Source organism: Carlito syrichta, unplaced genomic scaffold, assembly GCF_000164805.1.
Source record: "Carlito syrichta isolate Samal-C Ts95f unplaced genomic scaffold, Tarsius_syrichta-2.0.1 Scaffold289028, whole genome shotgun sequence".
Classification (NCBI taxonomy): Eukaryota; Metazoa; Chordata; class Mammalia; order Primates; family Tarsiidae; genus Carlito; species Carlito syrichta.
Window position 1 is genome coordinate 59,373 of NW_007233124.1, and position 11,150 is coordinate 70,522.

Here is an 11,150-nt window from a genome sequence, read left to right on the forward strand (position 1 = left end):
CCTCTTCCCACCCCCTCCCTCAATCTCACTTTCTTTCTTTCTTTTTTGAGATAGGGTCATGCTGTCACCCAGGCTGGAGTGCAGTGGTATGATTATGCCTCACTGCAGACTCCACTTCCCGAGCTAAAGTGATTCTCCTGCTTCAGCCTCCAGAGTAGCTGGGACTACAGGCCCTCTTTCCTTTTTTCTGATTCCCAAAATGTACATGCTCGGGATAGGAACTATTGGAAAGTACAGAAATTTGCAGGAAAACAGGAAATGTTACTAATAGTCCCTCCCTTCAAAGGCTTTAACATAGAGTCTGCTGTGACTTCTGGATTTTCTGCACCTACAAATTATCCATAATGCTACTGTGTTTTCTTTCCCAACTTCTAGACCAGGCTTCCTTAGACTTGGTCTCTTTCAAGTTGATTTATGATAGGGAATGTAAAAGACTCCCGCCCCCACCCCCACAAACTTGTTATTGTGGACATTTCTAGACATATGTGTATTGCGCAGCTAAACCTGTTGCAAGTAAACTGTGGATATTGTGACACTCAGCCCCTAAATACTGCAGCACGCCTCTCCTGGAAAATAAAACATCCTGATTACAATACCCTGGTCACACCTAAGGAAATTTTTTTTTTTAAATCAGAGTCTAACTCTGTTGCCTGAGCTGGAGTGCAGTGGCACCATCACAGCCACCGCAGACTCGACGTGCTGGGCTCAGATAATCTTCCCACCTCAGCCTTCCAAGTAGCTGGAACCACAGGTGCATGCAGCCATGCCTGGCTAATTTTACTAATTTCTTGTAGAGACAAGGTCTCACCAAGTGGTCCAAGCTGGTCTCAAACCCCTGGGCTCAGGCAATCCTCTCGCCTCTACCTCCCAAAGTGCTAGGATTACAGTCATGAGCCACTGTGCACAGCCTAAGAAAATAATCTCATGTCATTCAGTAGGCAAGTCATGTTCCAGTTTCTCACTTAACCCAAAAATGGCTTGTATATCATAATTCTTTGTAGCCAGGATCAATCAGGAGTTGTGCTTTGCATTCAGCCATTCTGTCTCTTCTTGTAACACTTTTCAGTATTAGCATATGCCAAACCTGATCAGGTATGGAAATATGTAGTAAATTTCCCCAGTATGCTCTTACAGAATGCAACATGTTGGATCTGCATCTCGACATTCCCACTGGCAGCCTCACATCGACTTCACTTTTGTAGTAAAGTGATCTTCTCTCGTCAGGTCAAGGCTCGGCCACCTCTGGGGTCTTGGGTCATCTCAGAGTAAGGCAGTGCCACTTGTCATTGTCGGGCCTCACCATGAATGACTGAAGAGGTAGTAAAAATGTAGCCGGAGAAAAGAATGAGAGGGTCCCTGCCCAGCTGCGTCCTTGCCACTCTTTGGTACCATCATGTCAGGTCTGTCTGGTGCATCTGCCCAGCCTGAGGTTTCCCCAAATGCTAAGCAAGCAATGGTGTCTTCTAGTCTAACGCCTAGGACCCCAGGGCCCATGTGCCTGGCAGAAGTAGCTTGCGGGTTCTGTCACCAGCTGTATTAGGCCTGAAAGGGTCATTTTCAGAGTTCCAGGTGGTCACTGTGAAAAAGAAAGTGAACACATTGACTGTTTAGAAACAATTATGGGAGGTTGTCCTTCTTCCACCAAGGCCAGATCCCAGCTTTACCTCGATGAGACAGGCATCAGAGTGGTCCTTCCAGGGACTGGGAGGGCTTCCTCTGTGTCCTCTTACTGAAGGCACATTTTTTACATCTCAGATACTTAGGGTGAAAAAGGTGACCTGTGGGCCAGGTGTGGTAGCTTGCACCTGTAATCCCAGCACTTTGGGAGGCGGAGGCAGGAGAATTGCTTGAGCCCAGGTTCAAGGCCAGCCTGGGCAACATAGTGAAACCTCGTCTCTACAAAATCAAAAAATTAGCTAGGCATAATGTGGGCATCTGTAGTCCCAGGTACTTGATGTCAGCCCAGGGGGGTCAAGGCTGCAGTGAGCCTTGATCGTGCCACTGCATTCTAGCCTGGGTGACAGAGTAAGACCCCGTCTCAAAAAAAAAGTGACCTGTGACCACAAGACCAGCCAGAATAAAACAGAGAACGTGGGAGAAGATGCCAGGGAGAGGTCAGGTGTCTACAGACCTAACTTCTGTTCTCCCCAGAATACTCTAAGCTGGGAGACCCCTCCCCAGCCACCCTCCTGGTCCTTCCCTGAGGAACGTTCTCCCCGTCCTCCAGCACCTCAGAGCCTCACACCTCAGCTCGCCTATCCCCTGCGGGGCCCTCCCTGACCTTTGGATGAGGCATAGGCCTGCCTGTGCTCCTCATGGCGTCTGGGCTTCCCTCTCCCCGCACCGCCCTAGCCACTTGCTTTAAATTCTTCCTCCCGCTAGCAGAGCCCACTGAGGAGCAGGGGCCACATCCGCTTGGTTCAGGGCTTTGTCTTAGTGCTGCACAAAGGACCCCACAGCAAGTCGGCCCCAGAGGAGGCTCGAGGAGTGGCCTCAAGAGCCAGGCTGCCTTCCTCCATCTTGCTTGGGGGTTTACTTCTCTTCCTTGTATGCTGGCCATGCACGCAGTGGGGCTTGGCAGGGAGCGGCCCAGACCATCGCTTACCTCAACACCCCAATGGGACCTTTGTAATCCCAGTGGCATCCCTTCCATGTGCAGACGGGGGATCAAGACAGAGCAGGAAAGGTCCCAAAGCCACAGCCAACCAGTAGCAGAGCCAGGGATCCGGTCCCTGACGGTGTAGCTCGATTCAGGGCAGGCTCGTTCGGGAAGCAGTTCTGACGTCTGTGCACAGGCTGGCACTGCCTCCCAGGGCCTGTCTGATGCTGCAACACAAACCACTTCTCCCTGCAGGACCCCAAAGTCACCAGATGCTATGGAGTCGGCTCAGTCAGAAGAGGAAGTGGACGAGCTGTCCCTCATCGACCACAATGAAATCATGGCCAGGCTGACGCTCAAGCAAGAGGTGAGGACTTCCCAGGCCTGTACAGTCTGGCCCCCAAGGAGAGCATGGGACCGAGGGGAAGTGACCTTGAGGTGTCACAAGCAGAAAGGCCCAAGGGAGGTTGGGGGCTCTCACAGGGGGTGAATTTCAGGGGAAAGTGTACTGCTCCTTTCTTTTTTTTTTTTTTTTTTGCTTTTATTTTTGAGTCAGAGTGTCACTCTGTCACTCTATTGCCCAGGCTGGAGCACAGTGGCACGATCATGGCTCACTGCAGCCTTGACCTCCTGGACCCTCACGATCTTCCTACTTCAACTTTCCAAGTAGCTGGGACTATAGGAGTGTACCAGCATACCCAGCCAATTTTTTTATTTTTATTTTTTGTAGAGACAAGGTCTTGCTGTGTTGCCCAGGCTGGTCTCAAACTCCTGGACTCAAGCAATCCTCTTGCCTCGGCCTCCTAGTGCTGGGATTGTAGGCATGAGCCACTGTGCCCAGCCACTGCCCCCTTCTCTGGGTGCTTCTAGAAAGTTATCTTGGGCTGGTCTTGGCGGCTCAACCTGTAATCCCAGCAATTTAGGAGGCCAAGGTGAATGGATTGCCTGAGCCCGCAGGTTCGAGACCAGCCTGGGCAACTTGGTGAGACCTTCTCTCTATAATAAAAATCAAAAAATTAGCCGGGTGTGGTAGCACAAGTCTATAGTTCTGGCTACTTGGAAGGCTGAGGTGGAAGGATCGCCGGAGCCCAGCAGGTCGAGACTGCGGTGGCCGGGAGCATGCCACTGCACTCCAGTCTGGGTGACAGAGTGAGACTCCAACTCAAAAAAAAAGAAAGAAAGTTATCTTGGTCAAGTTATGTAGTATCTCTAAACCTCAGATGATGGGAGCTATGTGGATGAGATCCATGTGAGTGCGGTGCACAGATAGAGCCTACCTGTGGTGAATGCTCACTCCCATGAGACATTTTTCTTGTTGATGAAATAGCCCCACTGTAGCTTCAACCTCGGAGACACCAACTGATTAAGAAAAATCAAAGTCGAGCACAGTGGCTCAAGCCTGTAATCCCAGATGCTTGGGAGGCTGAGGCAGGAGGATCGGTTGAGCCCAGAAGTTTAAGATCACATAGTGAGACCCTGTCTCTCCCAAAAAAAGGAAATTCAGGCCTGACCACTGTGGCTTCCTTCACTCTGTGCCTTGTCTACAAAGCCTCACTGGTGAAAACAATGCCCCAGTCTGTCACAAAAAAGAGGAAGTTGAGCTGAGAGGTCCTTGGCTCTCCGGAGACTCTGCTGTGCAGTTCCAGAAATGCAAAGGAGCAGTAGCCTTGGCCCCCCAGGAGGTGACTGTTTCTGGGCTTTGATTTGATGACAGTCACATGGACAGAAGGGCAGTCAGTGCCCCGTCCATGCTCCTGCGCCAGGCTGAGCTGACTCCAGGCGTCGCAAGGGGCAGCCCAGGAAGGTACCCACACCTTGGGCCGCTGGGGAGCAGGCAGGGCTGGTGGGGATACTCGGACAGCTGGGCCACTCTGCAGAATGAAGTGACATTTCATGATCCTTGCCAATAATGTGTTGTTGTTTTTTTTTTAATCAGAGTCTCACTCTGTCACCCAGGCTGGAGCCACTGCACCTGGCTGAATGCATCCTTTAAAATGACGTCAGAAGGTCAGGCACAGTGGCTTAAACCTGTAATCCCAGCACTTTGGGAAGCCAAGGCTAGAGTGCCTGAGCCCAGGAGTTCAAGATCAGCCTGGGCAACTTGGTGAGACCTCGTCTCTACAATAAATCAAAAAATTAGCCAGGCGTGGTGGCACGTGCCTATAGTTCCAGCTACTTGGAAGGCTGAGGTGGAAGGATCGCCTGAGCCCCGCAAGTGGAGGTTGCAGTGGCCATGAGTGTGCCACTACACTCCAGCCTGGGTGACAGAGTGAGACTCCGACACAAATAAAATAAAATAAAGTCAGGTCAGGGACATAGATAACCCTGGCTCCTAGAGGGAAACCCAAAACACTCTCGGGGCTCTGAAGTCAGGGGTCAAATACTGATGCCTAAAAAAGCCCGGGAGTCTTGGTGTGTGTGCTACGGGAAGAGGGGCTCGAGGAGGTTTGGGTCTGGCCCCCTTGGAGTTACAGAGCCAGGGGAGTTGAGGGTGGGATGGGCCCAGGTGTTGGCTGCAGGCCAGGTGGTTACAGCCTCCTTTTGCCCCTGTGAAAGCAAGGCTTGCTCCCCACTTGGCAGTTGGTGCATGATGTTCAGATGTCCTTGAGCATCCCTGTGACGCTTTGCACTCCCAGTGAATAGCTCCGAGGGAGAACCTGTGACAGTGCAAGTGTCTCCTGCTTCCAGCTAGGGGACAGGCTCAGATGTAGAGCTGCTTATTGCAGTGTGGGAGCATGAACGTGCTTGGAGATTGTCCCGCTGCCTCCAGGGGCCTCCTGGGCGAGGCTAGGGGTTGTCCTGCCTCTGCGTGGGGCCCCACCCTGCCCTGTTTGTGAGGATGCTCACCTCACCTTTGACCCTGTGGGTCAGTGAGCCAGGGAAGATGGATGACGCTGTGTCCCTGGCTTCCTGTGTCCTCAAACAGTGCTGTGCCGGTGGTGCCGGGTCAGCTTCTAGGCCACCCAGCTCCCAATACAGTCCAGTGTGTGCCTGTGGCCAAGCACAGACAGCAGGTGGGCTGGAGGGCATCACAGCACGGCCTCACTGTCCCTGGGCTGAGGAGTGGAAAGGGAGGGGACTCAGCTCCCCACACTGCAGCATCTCTGTCACATCATCCCTGCCTGTTTCTTCCCCAGCTGACTCTGCTCCTGCCCTCCTGGGCCATTTTGTTACAGGGTGACGATGGACCAGACGTCCGTGGAGGATCTGGAGACATCTTGCTGGTTCATGCTACTGAGACGGACAGGAAAGGTAAGACAGCCCTCCCCGCGGTCAGCGAACTCCCTGGGTCAGGCTGGTCCTGCTGCAGGTGCTGCTCAGGCCTCCAGTGCTGTCCTGTCCCCTACTGGCAGCAGCCATGCACGGGTCTGAACAGCGTTCCTGGTGCTGCTGGGTCAGAGCAGGGAGAGTCCACCTTGGGAGACCGGGAGACTATGTTAAAGGCGGGGCCTGTTCAGTGTCTGTCCTTCATCAGTGCAGGCTGGTGGTGACCCCAAGGTTGTCTGGCACTTGGTGCTTGTAAGCACTCCGTGGATGGCAGTATGTTGGCTAATAGTATTAAAAGTAAGGTCACACATGGGTAGTTTTTTTTCTTTTCTTTAGCGATAAGGTCTCATTCCATCACTCAGCCTAGAGTGCTCACCACAGCCTCAAACTCCTGGGCTTGAGTGATCCTTTTGCCTCAGGCTTCCAAGTAGCTAGGACTACAGGCATGTGCCACCGTGCCCAGCTACTTTTTAAAGTTTTTTGTAGAGATGGAGTCTCACTATGTTGCCCAAGCTGGTCTCAAATTCCTATCGAGTGACCCTCCTGCCTCAGCCTCCCAAAGTGCTGAGTTACAGGTGTAAGCCTCAACACCCAGCCCAGCAGGGGTGGCTTCTCAGGCCTTTCTGATATCGGAATCACTATATGATTCCAGAATTAGACTGAATTTAACTCTTATACACCGCTAGGAAATTCCAGGAGCCTTTGATTCTCTAGCAGTGGCGTCACCATCCTTCACAGGCTGCAGTTCCCACGGCTCAGCACACAGCTGGCCCCACCTTGCTGCCCACTCACAATGGTGTTCGTCTGAGAGTGGGAAGAGTAGGGACTGTCCCGATCCCTATATCCTGTTGCGTGGACTCTGGTCACGAAAGAGCCGTGACTCCAAGCTGAGTTCTGGGAGGGAGGTGCCAGTGACTGGGCCAGGCACAGCCACCCCAGCCTTCACTGCACACCTCAGGGGGCCGGTGCCCACCCCACATCCCAGCTTGCCATACTAGTTTTCTTTACATTTCAAAGAATTGTTTCCAAGATGATGTAAGAACAACGTTAGAGGAAATTGTGGAGGGAGTCAGGCACCCCATCTTGAAACCCTGGCCCAGCCACCTTTGTTTCTGTAAAAGACTCCATCCATCCCTACATTTTTGCAACAGATTTCCCGAAGTATGTTATCCAGAGTGATTCTAGGGATTTCTGGATTATGAGAGTAATACAAAACAAGTTTACACTACAGAAAATTAGAAAAAATAGAGCAAAAAAGAAACAGCTCCCACACACTCGCTGCAGCCCTGTTCTCCCCGCTCCACCATTCCTTCTCCCCTTGCTTGTTCCAACCAGGCAGAGCCCAGTTTTGGACACTTGGGGTTCCAACGTCAGCCATGCCATTAGAGGCTATGCGGGCCACCAGGAAGTCCCTTTGCTTCTCAACCTCAGCCAGCTCAGCTCTTTAAGGGGTGCCCAGTGCCCCGTTTGTGAGCAGATTAAGTGAGATACTGTGAAACCTGCCTGACACGTAAGCAGTGCCCAGGATGCATTCACTGCCATCCTGAAGAGCACCCTCGTTCAGCTTGTCTGCAAGAAGTCCTCCTCTGTGCAGACACGTTGAAACTCTGGCCTCAGCTGGGCATGGAAGCCGTTTTCATTTTTGTCTAAATATGGAGGACTGGAGTGGGAGCTGGATCCGGCCCTCAGTCCTGAAGGATGAGCTCCACCGTCCTGCAGGCCCAGCCGGTTGTGGCCAGGGGATCCCCACTGGGGCAGGGCAGCCCAAGAGGCTTCCCGGCCTGTGCTGACTGAACCTCCCGAGAGGAGGCTCTGTGCCTGCAGGATCTTCGCCTGACCTGATTAATGGAGGGATTTGAGACTTTGCAGAACCGAGGTGGTATCTAGGAAGTATTACAGAGGCTGCACTAGCAGGGGAGAGGCACCTGCAGCAGATGACAGAGCAGGCTTCTATGGCAGTGGCTTCCTGCAGGCCAGAGATGACCCCAGCAGCACTAGCAGCCAAGAGGCCCAAGGCTCAGGCGTGCGGAACCAGCCCACCCAGCAGACTCAGCGGGCAAGAGGCATGTGGGGGCACATTGTCACCACGCCACTCTGCTCTTGGGCAGTGTGTCAGGAACTGCATGGATGAGGGTCAGGTCGGCCTTGGCCTCAGGCTCAGTTCAGATCCTGTCCATCCCTCCAGCTTCCAATACCTCAGGAGGAGAATGAGGGACCATGACACCTGACCTTCGGGGCTATGGGAAGAGTCAGGTGAGCCAGAGCACAGAACATGCTGCGGGCTGATCCAAGAGCCACGTGGACACTCGAAGTGGCATGGCACCACCCATCCCAGATGTCAGGTGATGGCCCATTTGCCATAACCCAGGGCACACAGGTGGTTGAGAGCTCTGGGATCAGGCAGACCTAAACGCAAACCCCACTACACTGCGGCCTAGGCCCCTCGTCTCAAGAGGAGTCAAAGTACCTTGGCCCTCACGGGACTGTTCAGGGCACTGAAGAACACGGCCTGTGTTCAGAGTGTGGCCCAGTGCCCACCAGCAAGTCCTGGCTCCTAGCAATGAAGCCCCTGCAGAGGCGGGTAGACTTGGACCCATTCCAACAGAAACAGGCATTGGTCTGTGCTGGTCCCGTTGCTGCTTCCTCACCTAGCCACTCTGAACACAAATCCAGGTTTGACAGTGAGCCAGGCGGGTTTGGGGGCCCAGGAATGAGCCCGAGCACAGTGCAGGTGGACCCTGCTGTGATTCCCAGCCCTGAGCCCCTCTCACCGGCTGGCCCCACTCCACGCACCTCCCAGTGCAGGAACAGGTGAGGATTTCTTCTCTCATGAGGCCCAGAGATGAAGGAGCAAGGGCAGGGGCAGGAGCAAGGTGTCACGCGCCTGCCAAGCCACACGGCTCAGCTGGAGACCTGGGTCCTCGAGGTCCCTCCACCCAGCAGTGTGGGAAGGAGAGAGGAGATGCAGGAGATGGTCTGTGCCTAGAACCCTGGATTCACACAGTGTGCATGTGCCCAGCCTCACCCTCAGGAGTGGACTGCGGTGCCCCAGGACCTGCTGCAGCTGCAGGTGGAGAGCCTGGTTGTTCGTGCGTCTTAGGCCGTGGCCTGCATTGTAAAAATGCCACTTGGGCCAGGCGTGATGGCGCATGCCTGTAACCCTAGAACTTTGGGACGATGAGGAAGGAGAAGCATCTTAGCCCAGGAGTTCAAGACCAGCCTGAGTAACGTAGCGAGATTTCGTCTATACAAAAGATTTTAAAAATTAGCCAGGTGTGGTGGCACACCCCTGTATTCCTAGCTACTCAGGAGGCTGAGGCAGAAGGATCACCTGAGCCCAAGAGTTCTAGACCAGCCTGAGCTACCTAGTGAGGAGACCCTGTCTTCACAAAAAAATCAAAAAATTACCTGGCGTAGTGGTGCACGCCTGTTGTAGTCCCAGCCACTCGGGAGGCTAAGGCAGAAGGATCTCCTAACCCAGCAGGTTAGGAGCCCTGATCATGCCATGAGCCCTGATCATGCCACTGCGCTCCAGCGTGAGTCTCCAACTCGAGAAAATAATAATAATTCCATTTTCTTTTCTTTGATGTCAGAGGCAGTGTGGCTGGGAGGGTGAGTCACCACTGCAAACAGGCAGTTGTGGTTTTGGCCAGGCTGGGCGCCCTGGATGGCACCAGTCCCTCCCAAGGGAAGGGCAGGGATGGGCTGGAGCTGCCACCCAGTCCAAGTACTGCCTGTGCTTTAGCGTCAAGACCTGGCTGACACGTCTGAACTGAAGACTTTATGCCTGTGATGGTTGAGACCCTCGGAGGCATCAAGCCCAGGGACAGAAGAGCCTCTCGTTATCTGCTCCAGGGGTGCACAGGCAGGCTCCCGCTTTGTCCCTCGCCGGGGCAGACACCACTCATCGCCAACATTCCCTTTCCTGCTGGAACCAGATCTGACCTGGCCCCATAGCAGGGTTCCAGGCAGTGCTGTCATCAGTAGGATGAGTCTGCAAGAGAAACCGATCACATTTCCTGACTCGGAACCACCCTCTCCTTTGAGAGATGGACCGAGAGGACAGATTACCACCCCCCAGGACACGCAGGTGGTGGCAGCAGAGCAGGCTCCCAGCCCGTAGCTCTGTGGCCCTTTCCACTCCCCTCGCTGCCCTCCCGCCCCTCTGCATCCCTGTCGCCCACCCCACACCCTGACAGCATGCCCTGCTCTTCCCTCCAGACTTGGTGTTGTACTGCGAGGCCTTCCTGACCACCTACCGGACCTTCATCACCCCTGAGGAGCTCATCAAGAAGCTGCAATACAGATATCCTTTCCTACCTGGGCCCTCTGGAGCAGGAGCAAGGGGCCTCCGGCCCGCTCAGCCCACACACAGCGAGCACACTGGGCAGCGGTGTGATTGACATGGGCGTCCCAGAGACTGGGGCTCCCACCCGCCTTGGCCATGCTGTGGCCCTGGCCTCTTTGAACCCCAGTCCCTCACCTGTAAAAGGGCTGAGTGAAATAATGCAGGGTGCCTGGGACACAGTCAGTGCTGCCTGGAGGCAGCTGTCATCACTGGGTGCTTCTGAACAAGAGTTAGCAAGAACACACCCCCAGAGAAGAGGGAGCAGAAGCAATGCAGACCCGCACGGTTGGCACCTGCAACTTCCCAGAGACAGGCTCCAGGACATTGGGCACGAGGGGTACCAGGTGTGTGGGGAGCAAGACTCAAATAAACAGCTCCAAGGGTGGGCGCAGTCACCTTCACCGCTGCAGACACCACCGCAGACTGCCACGTCCCCATCTGGAATTGGCTCCTGTTCCCTCGGTCAGATCAGCCCCCTCCAGGCCCACCCTTGGTGAATGTCACTTCCTGCAGTAGTGGCCAAAGAGGATCCTGGGGGACTTGGAAGGACCTACTTCTGTTGCCCATTGCCCCTTCCTCAGCTGGGGACCACCTGTCCCGACCTGCAGGAGGCCCAGGGTCCCCTGCGCCTTGGCTGCCTCCCGGCACATAGCCCGTGGCTGCCATCTGCTGGGCAGCCGCTGCCACCTAGGCAGGAAGTTCTGGGTTCTCTGCTCTCCTGCTGCTTCCTGTGTGCCCTGAGCCTACCCTGTGCACCCAGGCTCTCCTGCAGACCCCCTCGCCTTCGCTTCTCCCCTGCCCTGACCTCAGTAGCCCCCTCTCTCAGGACAGATGTGGACATTTCCAGCTGGCAGAGCCTCAGGCCCCAGCACGTTCTGTCACAGGCCCGGCTCCTTGAAGGGCAGTCGCTCACACGTTTCGAGGACTCGGAGTCAG

General features: G+C 54.5%; 1 protein-coding gene across 1 annotated transcript in view; it reads left to right on the plus strand.

Annotated features, from left to right (window-relative positions):
• LOC103256191 (rap guanine nucleotide exchange factor 1-like) overlaps positions 1-10,269 on the plus strand; it is a gene marked incomplete at its 5' end in the record, with an annotated part of 66,289 nt that extends 56,020 nt beyond the window's left edge. The window contains 3 exons of the mRNA XM_021710452.1: positions 2,855-2,966; positions 5,776-5,851; positions 10,088-10,269. Coding sequence (XP_021566127.1) covers positions 2,855-2,966; positions 5,776-5,851; positions 10,088-10,269 — 370 coding nt within the window. The remainder of the gene's footprint in view (positions 1-2,854; positions 2,967-5,775; positions 5,852-10,087) is intronic.
• Positions 10,270-11,150: the final 881 nt, after the last annotated feature.